The 22,446-nt window shown below is 34.8% G+C and overlaps 3 protein-coding genes across 6 annotated transcripts in view; 2 read left to right on the top strand and 1 right to left on the bottom strand.

Annotated features, from left to right (window-relative positions):
- The window catches only part of LOC136025163 (uncharacterized), a 489,107-nt gene that overhangs the window by 317,568 nt on the left and 149,093 nt on the right, over nt 1-22,446 (top strand). The gene's annotated exons all lie outside the window — the stretch shown is intronic.
- Nucleotides 1-22,446, top strand: part of LOC136025155 (uncharacterized) — an 81,208-nt gene that overhangs the window by 53,013 nt on the left and 5,749 nt on the right. The window contains exon 11 of the mRNA XM_065700909.1: nt 17,586-17,788. Coding sequence (XP_065556981.1) covers nt 17,586-17,788 — 203 coding nt within the window. The remainder of the gene's footprint in view (nt 1-17,585; nt 17,789-22,446) is intronic.
- On the bottom strand, nt 274-9,774 carry LOC136025157 (uncharacterized). The gene is made up of 3 exons (XM_065700910.1): nt 8,819-9,774; nt 5,092-5,250; nt 274-474 (listed from the first exon to the last, which is right to left on the bottom strand). The coding sequence occupies exons 1-3, from the start codon at nt 9,755-9,757 to the stop codon at nt 331-333; spliced, it is 1,242 nt and encodes a 413-aa protein (XP_065556982.1). The 5' UTR covers nt 9,758-9,774; the 3' UTR covers nt 274-330.

Raw genomic sequence — 22,446 nt, 5'->3', positions numbered from 1 at the left:
CTATGGTTTTTGGACTCGATATTGGGCCTCCTCCTTTATCACCCCTCTCCCTAAAAGCAAAACTTTAGTGTGGAGAGTATTTTATCTTCAAACAACTGTCAACGATATACAAAATTGCCAACATTTTCTCTTGAGATGCAACATATAACATCCAAGGATCGTAGGCCCTTTACTTTTTATTGTTTCTTAGCTTGTAATTTGAAAATACCATTAAGATAAATCTTCATAAACATCCTCAATGTTCAGTTTAGTCATAACTAAGACCTCTTGCGAATAACACAATATTTATTAAAGCTTAAAAACGTTCAATGCAAAACACTCACAGAAAGTTCAATTGTCTGAGCTTACTAACCGACTTAAAGTATCTTGAGCTGTCCTTGAAGCGTTAGTGACCTCTTCAAAAGTTAGTCCTTCGTAAGATGATACTTGAAATTGCAGCAAGACTATCACATACGTTAGGAGAATTCCAACAACCTGCAGAACAAAACATAACATAAATTTAGCATATGTTGCTGGATAATTGATCATATGTCCTTTTTTATGGATAACTGACCGATGTCCACAATTGAAAAAAAAATACTTATCTGAATAATTGAAAAACTTATCTTGACTTTCTTGGCACTGTGCAACATATCTTTAAGCCAGAAATATCTTTTCAAGGAGGAAAGCGCAGAAATATCTGCGCTTTCTGTATCTTTTTACACTGGGAAACAAAATCATAATGTTATCGTATAGTGGGGGTTCAATTTGCCTTATGAATCAAAGGATAAAATAAGTGCAAGTGAAAATGAGCAAACTGTCACAAATCCCTCGAAAGCTCTACAGGTCATTGTACCGAGGGGTAATCCAAAATAATAAGCATATAAATAAAAGGCATAACAAAAAACTTCAATCATATATTAATATGAATATTTAAATTAGTTTAATAGTTTTAGTTAGCCGGCTCAATAGTAACCGAAACTCTAAAAAACGAAATGTTAATTCCAATATATACATCAAAAGAATTGAATTTTTATATTGATTTTAAATATATAAAACTCATCAAGTTTAGTCTTACCCATCAAAAGTTAATAGCCTGAGAAAATTTGCCTTATTTTTGACAGAAGGGAGAAACACCACTTAAAAGCTATAGAATCTTAATTAAAATTACACCATCAGAGTCAGAGTATCACAGAACCCTACTGTAGAGGTTTCAAGCTCCTATCTGTAAAAATGTGGAATTTTGTATTTTATTGCCAAAAGAAAGATCATAGAGGCATGTTTATTTGTTGTTTTTTTCCCAAGGGTGATCATAACAACCTAATGGTCCTAGAATATCGCAAGAAGGTTCATTCTAACGTAAATTAAAAGTTCTAGTGCCCTTTTAAGTGACTAACCACTTGGAGGGTAACTAACCCCACTCCCACGCAATTTTTCTCAAGGCTACCGGATCGAAATTTTTGTTCAGCAAAGTCGAAAACCTAATAAATATGTCTTTGAGGACGACTTAATCCCCCATAGTCCCCAGGGGAAGGGCTGCGAGTTATGAACTTTGCCCATTTTTTACAAATAGTATTGGTTATTGACGAATTATAATGACATTTTCAGGGTTTTGTTTTCTGATGGTAGGGGGTGTTTTAGGGTTACGTGAGAGGATTCTCCAAGGAAAATTTTATCATGGGTGAAGAGAAAGTTTTTAAAAAACTATGAGAAATTAAATAAAAAACAAGTTTTTTTCCACTGAAAGTAAGGAGCAACATTAAAACTTAAAACAAACAGAAATTATTGCATATGTGAGGGTGTTAAAAATTAAATAAAAACAGGTTTTTCCCACTGAAAGTAAGGAGCAACATTAAAACTTAAAACGAACAGAAATTATTGCACATGTGAGGGTCCTTCCTCTTTAATACCTAGCTCTTCACGCTAAACTATTTTTAGTAATTTCAAAAGAGCTTTTCATTCTAACTAAACGGCCTTTGTGATTCAGGGGTCATTTTTAAAGAATCCTTCTAGGATAGATCCATCGAAGATAATTCATATCGAGTGTCAGAATGTATAACAATCTTGATATAGAGCCTTGCGGTATTCCGAAATCTAGTCTAGTGAATTTACCTTGACGTCGTACGTATGTATACCAAATAAACGTGTTGAGTGAACTATACATATAAGGCCAAATACCTATGTAAGATGATTTATACAATAGGCTAATTCATATGTTATAGCTTGTGTAGCCTTTTTACATCTACAGGCCATCAATGGGAAAACTTTTTCTTTGATTCCCTGCAACCAAAGGTAAAGAGTTTTTCCGTTTGCTACAGGGTGATATTATAGCCTCATTTCTCATATTTTTTGGAATGAAAGTCGTGAGTGCGGACAAAGCTCAACCAATACAAAATAAGGACTCAACCCGTCCAGAAGAATTCATATCAAAATGACAGCACATATAATAGCTTTGACAACGAGCCTTGCTGTATTCCAAAATCTAGTCTAGTCAATTTACCTGGATGACGTACATATATCTGTCGGATAATGTTTTGAGCCAGTTATATATATTAGATCATATACCTATGCAAGATGAGTTATAAAATGTTTCATGAATTATACCTGTGTATTCGTCAACCGTTTTAGATCCTCCGGATCATCAACCGGAAAACTGTTTCGTGAACCTTCTGAAATCAAAGGAAAGGTTAATGTTTTTCAGTTGTTACTATGCGACATTACAACCCGACTTCACATATATTTTGGAACCCACAAAAAATGAGGCCTCAGTCCATGTGGTAGAATAAAAGCATATGTCACAACCTTGTTGTGACATATATATATATATATATATATATATATATATATATATATATATATATATATATATATATATATATATATATATATATATATATATATATATTATATATATATATATATAGGGTACTAGGTCTTACTTCGTTGGTTATAGCTGTATCCATTAACCATTTTAAAACCCCCGGTTTACAAATGGGAATACTGTTTATAGATCTTCCAAAACTGAAGTGAAAGAAAATACATTTAGCTTGTGATTTTAAATAGATTTCACGTATTATTTGGAATTGTATATATATATATATATATATATATATATATATATATATATTATATACAATTCTTTTAGAATATATATAATATATATATATTATATATAATATATATATATATATAATATATATATATATATATATATATATATTATATATATATAATATATATATATATATTATATATAATATATATATATATATATAATATATATATATATATTATATATAATATATAATATTATATATATATATATATATATATATATATATATATATATATATATATATATATATATATATTAGGTTATATGCCTATTTAAGATGGCTTATGTAGTATTTCATTGGTTGTAGATACGTCCTTCAACCTTTTTAGAACATATGACAGCAGGATACAATCAAACAGTTCGTGGTAATGAACTGTAATTAAGGAGCGACACGGCTGAATTGTAACCGAAACTCTAAAAAGCAGAATTTTGATACCAATAGATATATCAAAAAATCAGCTTTTCACTCTGACTTTCAATATATAAGTTTTATTGAATTTAGCGCTACCCATCAAAGTCTACGAACCGGAGAAAATTTTCCTGATTTTAGAAAAAGTGGAAAAAGACCACCTAAAAGTCCAAAAATCTGAACGAAAATAACCCTGTCAGATCCAGTGGATCAGCAAATTCTACTGTAGATGTTCCAAGCTCCTATCGGCAAAAATTTTGAATCTGGCATTTTTTGCTAGAAGCTATATTACGGATGTGTGTTTATTTGTTGTTGTTTTTTTTTTTTTTTTTTTTTTGTTCTTCCAGGGGTGATCGCATGGATCCAATGGTCCTAGAAAATCAAAAGACGGCTCGTCAAAACGGAAATTAAAAGTTCTAGTCCCTTGTTAAGTGACTAAAAAGATTGTAGGGCAAGTATACCCCTCCCATGTCCCTTTATCCCCGAAATCGTCAAATCAAAACTTGGAGATAGCGATTTTGTTCATGATAATTAAAAAGACCAATAACTACCCCTTTGAGAATAACATGACCCCCCACAGTCCTTGAGGAAAGGTCTTTAACTTATAACATTTTTCCATTGTTTACGCATAGTACTTGCTTGGAAAGTATACATACGTTTTTCGGGTCGCTGGGGGGTGAATTTTCTGCAGGGGGATTTTGAACGGGGATAATATAACATGCGGAGGGAAGTTTCCAGGGGATGAACTTTTCAGGGAAAATTTAATACTGGGGGAATTTGCCAGAATTTTTATACGAAACTCTTCCTTTATACCTTGCTTTCTCTTTGCAAACTCAATTTTACGCATGGAGACGTTAAGGATAATTGTCCAGGGTGAATTTTCACTGGGAACGAATTGTCGAGAGGATATTTCCGCGGTGATGGGATATATCTCTGAGGAAGTGGAGCCAGATATCCTGACATTATTTAAAAAACGATCAGAAACTAAATAAAAAAAAGTTGTCTTTTCAACTGAAAGCAAGGAGTAACATTAGAAATGAAAACGAACAGAAAATTATTAAAATATGAGGGGAGCTGCCCTCCCCTCAACACCTTTCTTTTAACGCTAAAGTTAAGTTTTGTCCCGTTCTTTAAGAACGACTCCTGATACACCTGGTTATTTTAATTAAAACAAAAAGGAAATGTTTTAGAAGTTCTATAAAGCTTTAGAGGTGTTTAGATAGGTGCAACCCCCCATTTATACGTGATAATTTCTGTTAAGTTTTAATGTTGCTCCTTACTTTTACTTGAAAAACATGTTTTTTTATTTTATTTAATAGTAAGTAGAAAAAATAATAAACAGTGTCATTTTGGAAAGTTATTCATAGGTTCACATAGCCAAAATTAAGGAGGAGGGTGGGTCAGAAGACTTTTCCAGGGGATATGGGATCTCAGATTAAGAAAAAAGTGAACTTCAGAGATAGAATGTGGGGATATTTGGTAATTTATTCTCGATTCCTTGCACTATTCTTTTCAAAGAAATGCTTCTTATTCCCACTTATTAAAGGTTAGAACGCTATTGATATTATTTGAAAAATAAAAAGCATACCGTGCAGAGCATTGATTTTCCAAGGTCAAAAAAGCCTGCGGCTGTTGGATGCAACTGACGACTCTCAATTTGATTCTCGAATAAAGAAATTTGAAGTTGTAAATTTGTTTCAACTTCATTCATATCCATGTCACAATAAATTCTGGATGGTTCTTTCGCCTGTAAGAAAAGCCTATGGTTCTGTAGTCAAAATGGCAATAGGTACATCAATCAGCACATCTAAGATAACATCACTAATATAATAATGTAATAAAAATAACATTTATTTACAACCCATAAAATACATAAAACTGAGGAGTAAACACAAAAAAAACCATTAACATACGAATCTATAATACAATATAAATTCATAAAGCATAAATTCACTATAAATTTATATTTAAAGTTCCTGCTAGTTTGCTGATGGTAATTTATTATGACGGTAAATAATTTAGAGCCATCGCACCTCAGCTAGATTACCAAAAAGTAAATTCATTTAATATATAAGTTTTCATGACCTATGTCCATTTGCAATCTTAGATTTCCTCTATAGTTAAATATTTCTTAACCTTATGAGTTCAATTATTGTTCATAAGTAAGGTTTTTTTTTAAATAAATGTACTGTTTCACTTTTATTTAATCATAACTTCGAGCCTAGGGTATATGTAAAATTTTAAATGAATATATTATTGATTTTTTGCTAGATTTCATTACCAAACTAAAACTGTACTGGAGACAACCAAACATGTCATTTTGTCGTGCGTATTCGTGCTATTTGTATGGTGATATTGGACATTATTAAGATATTTTAAAAGCCAGCTGTACCAAAGACAACCTAATTTATCAATTTGTTGTGCATATTCGTGTTATTTGCATTGTAATATTGGAAACTATTCAGATGTGAATTTTGTTTGCGGTTGTTTTTTTTTTCTTTTTCTTTTTCGTTTGTGTTTTGTTTATTTTAGCTTAATTCATTTTATCCCGTTGATAAAGGCTTACGGACGTGAAGTCGAAATATTCGGATTTCTTCATTATTTAAAGTTTTTTATCCACTAATTTGTTAAAAATAATTTACCGTTTTATTACATTTTATTTTGTTAAGTCCTTTTTCGAAAGGAAGGCACACAGTTCTGTGTGCCTCTCTCTTCCTGAAAAATCTAAATTGTACACAACAAGCACTATCCTATGCCTATATATATATATATATATATATATATATATATATATATATATATATATATATATATATATATATATATATATATATATATATATATATCTATATATATAAAAATAAGTTGTCTGTGTGTGGATCTGTGGATGGATCAGGTGACGTCATGTTTGTCCGCATATGACGTCTGAATTATTTCACACTAATACAAAAGAAGAAAAAAACTAAAAAAGGTAAAAACTACAAAAAAAACTAAAAAGAAAAAAAAACTAAAAAAGCTAAAAAACTAAAAAAAAACTAAAAAAAGGTAAAAATCTAATAACTAAAAAAAACTGAAAAAAATAAAAAAAGGCAAAAACTACAAAAAAAATAAAAACTAATAAAAAAAACTAAAAAAGCTAAAAAACTAAAAAAAACTAAAAAAAAAACTAAAAAAAGGTAAAAAACTAAAAAAAACTAAAAACTAAAAAAGAAAAAAACTAAAAAAAAGGAAAAAACTGAAAAATAAAAGAGAAAAAGAAAACTAAAAAAATATGAATAAATATATATAAAAATAAGTTGTTTGTGGGTTATGTCTGTCTGTCTGTCTGTCGAGTGACGTCGTGTTTGTCCGCATATGACGTCTGAATTATTTCACACTAATACAAAAGAAGAAAAAAAACTAAAAAAGGTAAAAACTACAAAAAAAAACTAAAAAGAAAAAAAACTAAAAAAGCTAAAAAACTAAAAAAAACTAAAAAAAGGTAAAAAACTAAAAACTAAAAAAAACTGAAAAAACTAAAAAAAGGCAAAAACTAAAAAAAAACTAAAAACTAATAAAAAAACTAAAAAAGCTAAAAAACTAAAAAAACTAAAAAAAACTAAAAAAAGGTAAAAAACAAAAAAAAAACTAAAAACTAAAAAAGAAAAAATTAAAAAAAAGGAAAAAACTGAAAAATAAGAGAAAAAGAAAACTAAAAAAATATTAATAAATATAAAAAATATAAATATAAATATAATATAAATTAGCAATCAACAAAGCACCGAGACACAAATGACGACCGGGACACAGGGAGTATAAATGACGACCAGGACATAAGTAAAAAAAAAAAAAACTAAAAAAACTAAAAAAATGGTAAAAACTACAAAAAAACTAAAAACTAATAAAAAAACTAAAAAATCTAAAAATCTAAATAAACTAAAAAAGAAAAAAAAGAAAAAAGGAAAAAAAATAAAGGAGAAAAACAAAACTAAAAAACGAATGTATATACAGACCGGGACACCGGGATACAAATGACGACCGGGACACAGGGAATATAAATGACGACCGGGACACAGGGACACAACTACAATGGGGACGCCGGGGGGCTCATGGGGATATAAATGACGACCGGGACACCGGGACACAAGGAATATAAATGACGCCCGGGACACTCAAAGAGAAATCACAGACTGGAACACCGGGACACAAATGACGACCGGGACACAGGGAATATAAATGACGACCGGGACACAGGGACATAACTACAAAGGGGACGCCGGGGTGCACAGGGGGATATATAAATGACGATGGCGACTCAGGGAATGGTCGATTAGCAATCACCATCAACAAAGCTCAAGGGCAATCATTAGAATCATGAGGTATAGATCTGAATACGGATTGTTTTCCCATGGACCATTATATGTTGCATGTTCAAGAGTCGGTAAACCTGACAATCTATTTATATGCACAGACAATGGGACAGCAAAGAATGTTGTATATTCGCAAGTTTTACGTAGTTAAAAACATATATATATATATATATATATATATATATATATATATATATATATATATATATATATATATATATATATATATATCTATATTCACAGGTGGGACATAGGGACACAACTACAATGGCGCGTAACTAATATGGCGCGTATCGACTTACGCGCGCGGTTGGGGTGGCGCGAAGCGCCACCCCAACAGCTAGTATATATATATATATATATATATATATATATATATATATATATATATATATATATATATATATATATATATATATATATATATATATATATATATATATATATATATATATATATATATATATATATATATATATATATATATATATATATATATATATATATATATATATATATATATATATATATATATATATATATATATATATATAAATATTGGAATATTGTATTGGAAGATCCCCCTTTGTCCCTGAAGATTTGAAAAAAAAAATTCCAGAATCTTACCCACCCCACCACCAAAAAAAAAAAAATTTCTATCCATAGATCCGTATTGAGGTATGAAGGGTGGTGACTGTTCCTAGAGCTTCAATGTCGTAAGTTCAGCAAATTAGCTCCTCCGAGCCCTTCTAGGGGCTACTATATCTTTTCTTAGGATAAATATAAGTTCATTTGTCCTTCTCTATTTTAAATTATCCATCAAAATCACCTATCCGAGGACTGGCGTCTCTTACGTAACATTTATATTTAAAGACAGCTTGCTAATTAAAAAGTAATCAAAATGGTATGATTTAGAAAGGTAGACTTTTTAAGTTATAAAAAATAGAAAGTATAAAAACAACTTACTGTGAATGCAACTGCTTCTCCCATATAAGCAACAGCCGCAACTCGGAGGAAGGTGGCAATCCCCATAGTTGCATGGAGGGCTTGACATAGATATATGTTGATACCAAGAAATTTATTTGTCTCGTTTATTTCTGGCGAAGCTGTCAGAAACAGCAACACAACAACGTATATTGTTGAAGCTCCTAGTGATACTACAATATCCGGACTGAAAATGTTATCTAAACTGTGCATTATCTTCAATATTGCCGATTGAACTCTTCGAAGGCGAACAAACTGTTTTAATTTTATCTCAAGTTTTGCTACAATCAACAAGTGATTCACCATGCTCAATCGAACATTTACTTGGTAGCAAAGAGCACAAAACAGTAGTAGGCGGAATTGTGATATAAGATACCATGTCACTTTGAAAGTATACCACACTAATAGTGTCGTGAACGAACATCCTATTGACACCTTAATACCAAAATCTAGGGCAAATGTTCCTATTATAAAAAGCATTCCAATTCCACTGGCATGAACAAGTGTACTTTTCAAATTGTCAAGCAAACCAGCTTTGATGGTAGTTGCGTCGCATAATACTTTATCAATTTCATCAAGTTCAATTAGTAAGGAACATATGTCTTTCGAACGAACAATTGACGTGCCAATAACCGATAATATATCAAAACAACTTGCCAAGAGCAAAGCTTGCAGACATGCTTGGTATAAATCATCTTCAATATCATCAATTTTTCTGTTGATATAATAGCTTGCGAAAACTGTATAGCTTGTAATAATGACAGATAAAATTCCTATACCCCAACACTGGATATCTTTTATCCTTATTTCATACTGACAGCGAGAGTTTTCAAGTAGCTTGTGTTGTACAAAGAATATCCCTAGACATTTTGAAATTGTCAATAGGGGCTGCAAAGCTGTGAAATTGCAGTTATGTGCCATATTTAGATGATCCACGAGTTAAGTCACTGCATGAATTAAAGTCGTAGAAGGGATAACATTTTTAGCCTTCTGATTGTCGTCCAGGGTAACAAGTATAACATGGAAAAGCTATTTGACACAAGTTTGGGCTTATCTATGGAGAATCTTTTGGGCTTTCACCGATTAAGTACCCTAACATAATTTATCTATACTTCGATATTTACATTATTTTAGTCAGAAAATTTACCGGCAAGGTAAATTTTCCGATTAACTCACTAATGAGATAGCTCAGAGTAAGAAATTGTATTGCAATGCCGTTTTTCCTATTATTATTATTTTTTTTATTTAAGATAGTGGTTTAAAGCTTGGGAACTGTGGGAAATGGAAAAGATAAACTTCAATTCTAGCAGAGAGAGTGTAAAATGGAGAAAACAGAGACTCAGACTACTACCAATACTACTAGCAACTAACCTCAGTACCAAGCACCTGAACGCAACACAGCTACGCATGCTCTTCCTCCATCCCGGTCAATTCAAATGCTCCCTCATAAAACCCACCCAGGAAGTTCCAATTTTCATTAAATATTTCTTTGTGACATCCTCCTGCACCAACCACGGACAACCTGCTTTCTGTTTACCCTAGACGGTTGGCCGAAAAGGACAATCTTTGGCAATATGTCATCCTTCATCCGTAGGACATGACCTATCCATCTAAAAAAATGTCTCGATATAGCCCTAGAAAGTGGGAGGGAACCAAATTTTTCGAACAGCATACTGTATGAAATACAGTCAGTCAGTCGGGTACCCAAATCAATTCGTAGGCAATTTCTCTGGAAAAGATACAGCAAATCCTCCATCGTTTTTGAGAAAGCAAATCCTTCTTCGCAAATCCACCAAAACTGTGTTTGACCACTGTGTTCACTGTAGCTTCCAATATTCCAATTTTGGTTCGCAGACTTGTCTTTCAATTCTTCCAAACTTTTTTCAACTGTAAAATAAAAACATATCGTGCCTTGGCTATTCCACTTTTAACATCTTCACTACTACTTCCGTCTTTACTAATAATACTACCAAGGTAACTAAAGCTATCCACTTGATCGATCTTTTTGCTACCGAGTGTTGCCTTTTCATCTTCACTTATCCCTAGGTTTAGCAGCTTAGTCTTCTTAACATTATTTTTAAACCTACTCTAGCACCCTGAAGTTGCAAAACCTCTAGAAGTTCAATCATGTTGCTCACTTTCATCTAGGATGCTTAAATCATCAGCATAATATAAGTCCAGGAAAGGTTTTCTTCCCTATTTGATTCCGTGTTGTCCCATTGCATTTCCTGTGCTCTTTAAGACAAAGTCCATCAAAATGATCCATATTAATAGGAATAGAACATAACCCTGCTAAACTCCTGATTAGAAGTTTGCAATATTTCCAGTTGTTCTTTTTACCTGCACGCTATCAATCAAAGGTCACTGTATTTTTAGTTTTTACTGTCCTGGTTTTATTTGCACAAGCTACAACCTCCACTATCGGACTGCCTTTCGTTTCTTCAGTGAGTATGTTCTATGCTGCTATGTATTCCAAATAGAACTTTAACGTCGAAGGCAAAAGCACCAGAAAAACGTAGCATATCTTAGATATTCTTAGATTTTAGTCTAATTTCACTTTAAAACTGATACCTGCTTGCTTGAACGGAGCTTTCCTCTTGAAAACAGACAATTAACCTCGAAAAGAAACGAATGCTTACGGGCACAGTTTCAGATAGTCCTCTCTGACGTAGAGTCTCTGACGAATATTGCCCTTTTTTGCAAACCTTTTCTTCTTCTTTTTTTACCCTGTTGAACTTAAAATATAAATAGTTGTAAAATAAGAACTTCGGACCATTTGAAAAATCCTATGGCTTGGTTATGTCAGTCTATTAAACACAGCACCAGGAGACCAAGCTTCACTAGTTCCCTGGCACTTGGCAAGAGGCAGGCTTGTATATATGTGATTCTAGGTGTTGTCTACATTAAGCATTAGCATAGTTTTCGTGTCATTCTTTAAATTAGCTATTAGGTAGCAAATCAACAATGTCAATTAAATTAAGAAATTATGGCGTGAATTCAATTCCTCCTCTTTTTATTCTTCACGGAGTTGAATAACTGTTCTAAGATTTATATTTTCCTGGGAAGCAATCAATAATCGTAACATTAATTTTACTTGCTTCTTTTTTGAGCTGCGCTAAAATAACGCCTTCCTTCATTCCATTTTAATTTCGATTTGCAGGGCAATTTTCAAATACTTCTTCAGTTAAAAACGACTGGCAATTATATCCTCGGGTAATTCGATTTCATCGAAGTCATTTTTGGAAAATATCTTTTTACTAGTTCTAAGATATACTTTGCAAATGCTTCCTCTTCAGTATCAACATGTATGATTTTGTTTTTACGAAACATTTTTGAAATGTTTTCAGAGAGGATTTTGTTTTTCGTCGATAAACCTAGTGTTTCATTACGGTCTATTCGGAATTAAATAATTTAGTACAGATGGAATCACCAATAGCGACTAAAGTTTTGGGATGATGTTCCATTATTCAATGATCATTAATTATTAATGCTCATAGTTATGTGTCATGATTTTCGCTGTTGATGGTTTTCTAACGGCAGATTTCGTTGGAAATTTTCTCATTTGTGATTCTTGGAGATGCTTTTTGTAGCATGTTTTCTAACCGATGGTTTCATTGTGCTTCTTTTGTCGTTGTTTCTACTCTTGACTTGACAGCGTCCTTTTTTCATAGTGCTCTTCCCTTCACACATTTAACACATTAATTCAAAACTGATTACAAAAATGACAATTTTATTTCTATTTCTTTTTGTTTTAGTTGGTTGACATTTTGGAAGTTCAGTTCAGAACGATAAAAAAAAAAAAAAAAAACTTTCACTCTCTCCTAACTTAATCTGATTGATACAAATTCATTCTTAATGGTACATTGAATTTGTGTTTTCGCTGTATTTCATGCAAAATGGAAAATCCGAATTTGAACCAATGTTGTGCCGTTACATTTTGTGTAAAGCTTGGAAAATCGGCAAAAAAAAGGCCTATGGTTAGTATTCTTTATTCCGAGCTCAGGTATTTCACTGGCACAATATATTTATGGGAGACGTAGAAAATGTCAAAGGTGAACAACGTCCAGGGAGGCCTTCAACTTCGCGAACCGACGAAAACATGAAAACTATGAAATCACTTGCGTGATTAGACCGCCCTTTAACGTTAAGGATGTTGAGTAGACGATTAAATTTGAACAGACTTGTCACTTGTCAAATTTTGGAGTGAACACCTGCAGTGCAAAAATTCTGTGCCAAAAATCTACCAAAAAAAACTCTATGTTGAGCAGAGGGACATTAAAAAAAAGCAAAAAGCAAGTGTTTTTGTCATCTGGACAGAATTGCTAATGTCAAGATTTCTTTAGTCATGTGATCACAGGTGATGAAACATAAATTTTTTGATACGATCCTGAGACCAACACAAAAAGTAAGCACTGTAACCCTCCAGACACTCCACAACCTCAGAAAGATTGAATGAGCAAGTCTAAAATCAAATCAATGCTTATTTGTTTTTGTTACTTTTTTTGCCCACAAAGAATTCGTTCCGCCTTGGCAAACTGTTAACCAATTTTTTTCATATATTTGAAGCCGTCGGAAACCTTGAAGTCTGACCTTGAAAAGGTCCAAGAAAGGGTCATCCTCGTGCAACCAGACATTGCAGAGAAATGATTGCTCCATCGTAGCAACGTGCCGTGTCATACTGCCCTGTCCATAGCAGAACTTTTTGTCCCTCAAAAGACATTCCCGTGGTTCTCCATCACTTTAATTCCCCTGGAAAAATCCCTGTGACGTCTTACTTTTTCCTAAGCGGAAAGATGTCCTCAAAGGCCATCATTTCGGTACAAAACAACTATTTTTTTGGTTAAAACAATGCTGCCAAAATCCTCTGGAACACGCTTTCTATGGGTTTAAATGGCAACAGGGCTCTTTTTATGAATTGTGATTAACATCAAAATGATCCCTTTCAAGGTTGCCAATGATATGGATTCAGCTTCTCTGTATGTTAGCGGTACCAATCTATGAAACAGAATCATGACTTTTAAAAACAGAGTTCCTTTTGGGAACCTCTTTGATACCGACTTATGAAGCCAAAAAAAAATAAGAAGAGGATTCTTTTGTTGATGTGTGGGGCTCCGCACAAATCGTATATTTAGGAGTATAGCTGGTACAGTTGGCTTCAATGTGTGAGATACTTGCAACTAGGGCCGCAACCTAAGGTCTCAGTGAGTTCAGAAGCAGCTTCTAACGCTCAAAACTCTTGCCAGTCTCAAAAATTGAACAGAATATTCTAATTTTAGTTTCTTATTCTCTATCGATCATTATTTAAATTTGGGAAGAAAATGGCCCCTAACTATCTCAATTTTTACTGGTTAGGTATATGGGTGAAATCCAGATAGGCCAAAACAGCAAAACCAGGTGGATTATTATCATGATGGGGGTGGGAGGGGGGTCAAAACTAAAAAAGTATGTAGATACGAGAAATTATAGAAGATGAGATGGGTAGTTAAAAATTTGACTACACACCTCTTAAAAGTTTGACAGCATATCATATATTTTATTTTCGCCTGAATGGGCAGCTAATTTTGACTTTCTTATGAATTAACCCTATAGAGACAGTTGTTGTAGAAAAACAACACTGTACTTTTGGAGCTTAGACTGCCATCTTCCTGTTAAAAAATATCGCTTTTAGCAACACCTTTCGATGGAGCTGAAAGATGGCAATTCATTGACGCCATCGGGGAGCCTCTGTGTGACATATGGCTTAAACAGTTAACCACCAAACCAGGATATAAGTCAAAGGAACGAAGAGGTTAGCAATTTCTAAACTAGATACTGGAAATAAAAGTAAAAGGGTGGAGATTCCTTGCATATCCTATTTGTATAAAATATATACTATTTTTAATTATTGTAAATGAAATTTATGATATGTGTAAGAATTTGGATCAGTAGCAAGATATATTCTCCTGTGTTGTAAAAACACAACATCAGACGGGTCTGGCTCAAAATTTTGAAATGAAAAACTAATTAGAACAAATAAATAGGATGAACGAAAAAGTACAATTTTAAATCGGCTATTATGTAAGAGGGGTCCCTCCTACATGATAGCTCTCACCACTCCTCGGGGGTGGCAGAGCGTTGAGCTGACAGGATGCGCCATATGTTTTATTTTCTTTCTAGATGGAGGAATCTTACAACAGACTAAGAAAACGAGCTTAAAATTGCCGAATTGACGCACAAGAGGTAGCCAAGTATATTTTGACATTCAAGAAGACGTGCTGTCTGAATTATTCAACGATGGTGATGACGATGATCCAGACCTCCTTTCTCCAGCAGATAGTATCAATGATCCTATGGAGACTTGTTGCCTCTACTGGACAATGACCACTCAGGAAGACGTGGAGGCTAGTAGTGAACTCAGCGACAATGACTCGGGGGAACCCTCCTGTCAGCAACAGCAATCAGTAACAGCAAGTACTTGAAAATCCAAGAAGAAATCCAAATTCAAATAAAAATTTAGCTGGAGATAAGTAGAAATAGAAAAAGTTGATCTGTCTAGGAAAGGATGGCCTCCCCAAGTGCCAAACATCTTGGAGATTCCACTGAAGCACTTCCAAAAATTCTTTGACAAGCTATATAAGATTTGACCCATTTTTTGTCATATTCGTTCAAGGTTTCTTGAAGTCAGCCCCAAAGAAAACCATTCAATTGACGAGCAAATGATTTCTTTCAAGGTGCAAAGCAGCTTGAGACAATATCTGTGGAAAAGGTTGACGAAGTGGGAATAAAAGTTTTCACAAGAGTTGGTGTGTCAGGTTTTGTACATGATTTTGAAGTTTATCAAGATAAGGGCAATCTTGTTGAAGATGACATAGAGCCAGATCTTGGAGTTAGAGGCAACATAGTTTTACGTCTGGTGAGGGCCATACCAGAGAAAATTAACTACAAAATTTCGAGAATGAACAACTGTTTTTCGAGCTAGAAACTAATGAGTTTGTTCAGAATTACAGAATTCTCTTGTATTGGTACGCTGAACAAAGTGTAAATGAATGGGTGCCCGCTCCTCACAGATGGTGAAATAAAAAAAACAATAAAGAGGAACGTCAGATTAAAGGATTGACATTCATTGTGGCGTTATTGTAGTGAAATGGTTAGATAACCAAACAGTTTGCGTGGCTTTAGCGTATGCAGAAATAACGCCACAGGATACGTGCAGACGCTGGAGCGTTAAGGATAAATTCAGGGTTGAAGTTTCAGGATCAGTCATTGTTTATAAGTACAACCATCAAATGGGCGGCATAGATTTAGCAGAAATGTTGGTGGAGATGTACCGGATTCATCTTCAGACACGAAAAGGTCGAATGAAAATCTTCTGGTGTTTTATTGACACAACAGTCTGCAATGTCTGGCTTCTTTTCAGGTCAGATGTCAAAACACTCGCTTCAAGGACAGACGAACTGATGATCTTGAGATATCAGGCCTGAAGTTGCTGCGAGGTTGCATGGCTCTGCACGTGCGATGCCCCGACGTAAACATGGTAGAGCGTCCACGGATGTTGAAGCAAATCCTAACCTCATTCGAGGTCGCGACCAAATCCGAGCGGCAAGATCTGCTGAAGCCGATGGACTTGATCACTGTCCAAAAAAGACTGAGAAGCAGAGCTGCTGCAAAGAGTGCAAATCAGGGTATACAACTTTGAATGTGAAAAATGTGAACTTTCACTGTGCTTTACTGCCAAAAAAAATTGTTTTAAAGCCTTCCACACGAAGTGAGAATACTCGATTTTTATATACTTTAGAGGTTAGTGTCGTATTTTTACAACGTGGTTTAGCATTTACAATTTCGAATAAATAGTGCAAAATTTTGTTTTCAATAGTCTACCCTAGTATTGCATGGGAAGAGTGAGATTTTTCCTAGTATTCGTTACTATAGTGGCCTGTATAGGTTTAACGCAGCAATCGTGTTAGACACAGCCTGCTCCGTCACTAAAAATCTTTTTTGGTCTGGGTTTGTTTTGATGGAAATTAGCCTTATTGCACTTATGGTAGGCCTAATTTTTATCAAATGTTGCCATGCTTATTTAGCGCTTTGTTTTTAGTCGATTGGTCATTAAGCCTGATATATCTTTTTCTGTAATTAACATGTTCTTTTACACTTGAAAGCGGTACTCAAATTAACCGCAGCAACCCCTGATATTCCAATAGCCTGAAGCTCCCCAACCATTTACAACGGGCTATCAAGGAATAAGTTTTCATGAAACTATGTACTATTTTAGGTCAGTATAACTCGCTCAAATTAAGTTGTTACAGAATGAATTCTAAAAAGTAGATATTGTTTCACCACTAACGATGAAGCTTGGAAGACAATAGCATAGTACACATAGTTAGACATGTTTACTATGGGCAACAGACATAAAAAGGAAGATATTGCTGCATGTACTTTTTTGCGAGACTCATAGAAAATATTGTTCCTCTTTCCAGCGGCCATGCCAAATGTGCTATCATTGGCTCTGGAAGATGTCCATCTTTTTTTATGTCATCTATTTAACTTGAAAACTTGAAACTTCAACTAAAAGTGAGCCACAAGAGAAGCAATGTTTCGTATCGTAATTTTACCGACCTATATTTCTTATGCCAAGTTAGAAAAATATTGACGGGCAAACCCTGCCACTTAATGGCTCTGAATACACTCCTCTTCCCAAACAACCAAGGGTTAGGAGAGTCAAGAATTAAGTATCTCATAGTGTTGCTTATTTTGTTTTGTCTATTATCAGCATTGGAGGAGCAAAACAATTTCTCATTGATATCGAAGCTCTCCAAAATTGGGTTGGAAATCACGGCGCTCTCTTGCAAGAATCAAGAGATCGACTTCCAAAAGATGAAGGTTTCCTGCGTTGCCGTGGTGCTGCAAATTTGCTGCTAAGAAGAAAGGGTGAAAAATTAATGGTTTTCAATCATTCTCGAGGTGAACAACAAGGTACAGATTTTTTATTGTAACAGTTTTGAATGTGAAAGGTTTGAAAACTTGGGTCTGAAATGCTGTGACCTGGAAAGGCTAGCCTGGAATGTTTTTTTCTATTTCCTGCCCCATTAGTACTTTCCTAAGAACTGTTAGCTATCATTTTTGGACGGAACTAAGAGGTTTATTAACTCTGACTTTCAAATTTAGCGTTCTTTACTCAGTTCTTGAAGCTATGTTCTCTGAACCGGTTCTCGGTTTATTTCTCAGTTTCTTTATGCAAGTACTAATATCCAAGTTTATTGCTGAATTTGAGCTATTTTCAACCAATTTGTAATATCTCCTTCAATAATATTCCTAATTTTGTTTAAAGCTGGAATCACAGAAAATATTGCTGGTGGGTGGAGGGGTGGGGTATCGTATATAAGAGACAGGTTGATCGTCTTTACATGCTTTTTGTTTGACACAAAGAAAGATTCTAGGAGTTTATTGCTACAGCTATTGCTAGACTGGCCCTAATAATTTTGGTTGCCTTAATGTAAGATATCTTTCTAACAAAAAACTTTAATATCAAAATGAACCTTGAAATCATATCAAAAGTTATACCCCCACCCCACCCTTTCACCGTTTTAGAAGGCTATATTCGAAAAGTTTACAAATATTCCTGTTTACTTGTTTGCTGTTTTTTTTTCTTTTTATAGCACTTGGTATTAACCAAGTGACAAAAAGCAATCGGAAATTCTGTCGGTCTGTCCTTCTGTCGGTATATCTGTCTGTCGGTCCCGGTTTCGCTACTTTAGGCACTTCCAGGTGCGCTAGGGCGATGAAATTTGGCGGGCGTATCAGGGACTGAACCGTATTAAATTAGAAATAGTCGTTTACCGATTTGACCATCTGTTGAGGGGGAGTGAGGGGCCCGTTAATTCGGAAAAAATAGAAAAATTGTAGTATTTATAACTTACGAACAGTTGATCAGATCTTAATGAAATTTAATGTTTGGAAGTATATCGTGTCTCAGAGCTGTTATTTTAAATCCCTACCGGATCTGGTGACATTGGTGGGGGGGAGTTGGGAGGGAGAAACCTAAAATCTTGGAAAACACTTAGAGTGGAGGGATCGGGATGAAACTTGGTGGGAAAAATAAGCACAAGTCCTAGATACATGGTTGACATAACCGGAACAGATCCACTCTCTTTGGGGTAGTTGGGAGGGGGGGTTAATTCAGAAAAATTAGAAAAAATGAGGAGAGAGAGAGAGAGAGAGAGAGAGAGAGAGAGAGAGAGAGAGAGAGAGAGAGAGAGAGAGAGAGAGAGAGAGAGAGAGAGAGAGAAGATAGAAGTTTATTAATATTAAATAGAAGACAATACAAAATACAATTCAAAATCGAATTACAATACACATAATTCCCCTCGAAAGGCTCCATGGCCAGGGATACAAGGGGGATGAGAAAAAAGATTGTTATGCAAGCAATAAATTAAATATAGGCAATCACATATAGCAGTTTACAGGCAATATATTTATCGGGGATACAATATGAGCAACAACTAGAAGGAGAAAAAAAAACATAGAGAACATACCTGAGGCCTGGGAACAAAGTGCAGAGATGAAAACCACACACCACTAACAAAACACAGGGGCCATCAACTCCTTAGAGGAAAAAAATTAATCTATTTGATTCTTTATTAAATGATCCTTAAGAATCCTTTTAAAAGTCCCAAACGAGTGGCATTTCTGCACTGAAGAAGGTAGTGAATTCCAGACCTGTTGACAAGCAATGTGGGGATTGAAACCTGATCGAATAGTAGGGGTAGGCGGAATGTGGATATTATTTGAAGAACGGAGACTATATGGAGCTGAATCAGAAATAAACATAGGATTTTTTCGAAGAGATTTTGGAAGATTACCGTGAAGTTGATCAAAGCCAAAAGAAGCACAAGAAATAATGTTAATAGACCGTAGACTTAAGAGCTGTGTTGGTGAAGAACGGTTGGTGTCCATAACCAGACGCCGTGCTTTATTATACATGATGGAAAGTGACCGCAGCGTAGACGGAAAAGTAGACATCCATACAATGGGGCAATAAGAAACATATGGCTGGATAAGACAGAAAAAAAGAAGTTTCAGAATAGATCCAGGAAATGTGTATTTAAGTTTTCGAATGATACCCAAACTCCGTGAGACCTTAACCCTAATCATGGCTACGTGGTTTCTGAATGAAAGGTTCTCATCAAGCAGGATACCAAGAAACCGGACCACCCGATTCTCTGGTCTACACAAGGAGCCTTGTGACACCTGAAGGTGTGTAAGCTGAGGGAAAGCTACACCAATTCGAGAAAAAATTAGAAAATGTTATTTACCAACATTCGAGACCAAGTAATTGGCATTAAACCATGACATAACTCTCTCAAATAATGCCACAAGGTTAGACTTGATATCATATTCCGTCTTCCCAAGGGTCCCAAGAGTGGTATCATCAGCAAAAGCAACAAGAAAATCTTCATTAGAAGAAGTGTTGGAACACGACTGAGCATCAGGCTGACACAGCTTGCAACATGCCAGAGGCCTGGTGTTTTTTACAGCCGAAATCAGATCATTAACATAAATCAAAAATAAAATGGGACCAAGAACAGATCCCTGCGGGACGCCATAATATACTTCAGAAGGGCTCTGGAAAAGTGGATCAATTGAAATAAGCCTACCAGAAAGATATGAATTAAACCAAGAATAAACGTTTGATCTTATTCCAATATGTGATAGTTTCCAAAGAAGAATCCGATGAGTCAAGGAATCAAAAGCTTTACGAACATCCAAAAATAAAGATGCAGGGATATGACCAGAATCCATTGCCGAATGAATGAAATTCGATGAAGCAGCGCAAGCATGCACCGTAGAGTGACTCGCTAGGAATCCAAATTGGAAATCATGCAAAAAATCCTTTGCATCCAGAAAACTAAGAAGCCTGGATAGCTTAGCCTTCTCAAAATTTTTGCTGAAAACAGATAGGAGAGAAATTGGCCTATAATTAGCAGGATTACTCCGAGAACCACCTTTACAGAGTACTATAACCTTAGCTCGCTTGAGAGATTCAGGGATAATACCTTTCTCGAAAGACAGATTGACGAGCTTAGTCAGTGGTGACAGAATAGCAGGCAGAATGGCACGGATAACCCTTGTAGGAATTTTGTCTGGGCCTGCAGAGGATGATCCTTTAAGAGCATTCACGATACGAGCTACCTCAAATTCAGAAACAGAATTCCAGACCATCGACTTCAAACATGAGGGTCCAAGAAGGGCTCTGAAATCGCAACGAGAAGTTGCAGAGCTTGCAGAGGAAGCAGTTACCTTTCCTGTATTAGCAAAATAAGGTTAAAAGGTAAGCTCTAAAAAAGGTAAGCTCTAACTGAACATCTACATCTCCTTGGACGGTTTTACCATCGATTTTCCGCATTGATGGAACTGAAGGCAGAGGGAGAGTAGGTCTAAGAACTGAATTAATTAAATACCATGTCTTCCTTACATCCTTCCCACATTCAGAAAATTTCCTATGATAATACTGAGACTTTGCCTTCCACACAGAGAATTAAATATATTCCTATAGGCCTTAAATCGTTCGTGATGAGCTAAAGATGGTGAAGCCACGTAAAGCTTACAGAAATAATTTTTCCTTTTCTAGCTTTTATGGAGACCTGGATCCATCCATGGATTCAGTGGTGCTATCCTTTTCGACATGTGGGGCGCTGGACCCCGATTGCAAATTTCCAGGATTCTTTCTGTAACTAAATCATAAAAGAAACCAAAAGAGTGGTTAAAATCTGAATCAGTAACCAAACTACACCAAGGTACATCAGCCAGACGAGAATTAAGTAGACTTAGCTCAGCATCACCATAACGGAAAAATGGGAGATTAGATGGTGATGCTATACGCTGCGCTTGATCAGCACTCTTATATCAGGAAATAGCGGGAAAATGATCAGAAATATCACTAACCAGCACCAAATTATCTAAAATATCTAGTGACGAAAAAATATTATCGATAAGAGACGCTTGTGTTTCTGTAACTCAGGTTGGTATACAAACTGAAGGTAGAGTTCCCGAAGAGAGCATCATTGACAAAAAATCAATAGTTGAAGCAGAATTATGATCTAGTAGGTTCAGGTTAAAATCACCCATAACGATTAGTTCATGGGGAATTTTTTGGACTGAGTCCAAAACTTCTTCCAGAATTTTCAAAAACGAAGGAATAGATCCACTGAGGGACCTATAAACCAAACCCACAACTAAATACTTACGCATTGATTTAATCTCAATAAATAGGGATTCAAAGATTCCTCCCTCATTTCTGCTCAAATCATTCTGGACATTATATGCAAGACGATCAGCAATATAAAGCATAAGGCCACCTCTCGCCATCTGTTTCCTATTCAGCCTCTCCAGCCTATATCCTGGAATATCTAGAAGGATATCCTTTTTTGAATCCAGGAAAGTTTCACATAATCCTATAACATCAGGATTTCCATCACTAACGATCCGTTTCAGCTCATCAAAAGACGAGCAGGGTCCCTGAATGTTAAGATGAAACACAGAGAAAATATCATCTCGTTTAGAGGAGGCAGAACCATTTAATTGCGAAACATACTTACTTTTAAAAGCCGAATTAGAATCATTATTCATCTGAT

This window comes from Artemia franciscana, chromosome 3 (genome assembly GCF_032884065.1).
Source record: "Artemia franciscana chromosome 3, ASM3288406v1, whole genome shotgun sequence".
Taxonomy (NCBI): Eukaryota; Metazoa; Arthropoda; class Branchiopoda; order Anostraca; family Artemiidae; genus Artemia; species Artemia franciscana.
Note: the sequence above shows the minus strand (reverse complement) of the source record. Positions and strands in the feature narration are given on the sequence as shown.

Excerpts from the sequence above, each read along its gene's own strand:
- LOC136025157 (XM_065700910.1), bottom strand. The coding sequence starts at position 9,757 with ATGGCACATAACTGCAATTTCACAGCTTTGCAGCCCCTATTGACAATT. Across the intron at positions 5,251-8,818 it reads GAGAAGCAGTTGCATTCACA|GCGAAAGAACCATCCAGAAT; the intron begins GTAAGTTGTTTT and ends CTTTTCTTACAG. Across the intron at positions 475-5,091 it reads GAAAATCAATGCTCTGCACG|GTTGTTGGAATTCTCCTAAC; the intron begins GTATGCTTTTTA and ends TTTGTTCTGCAG.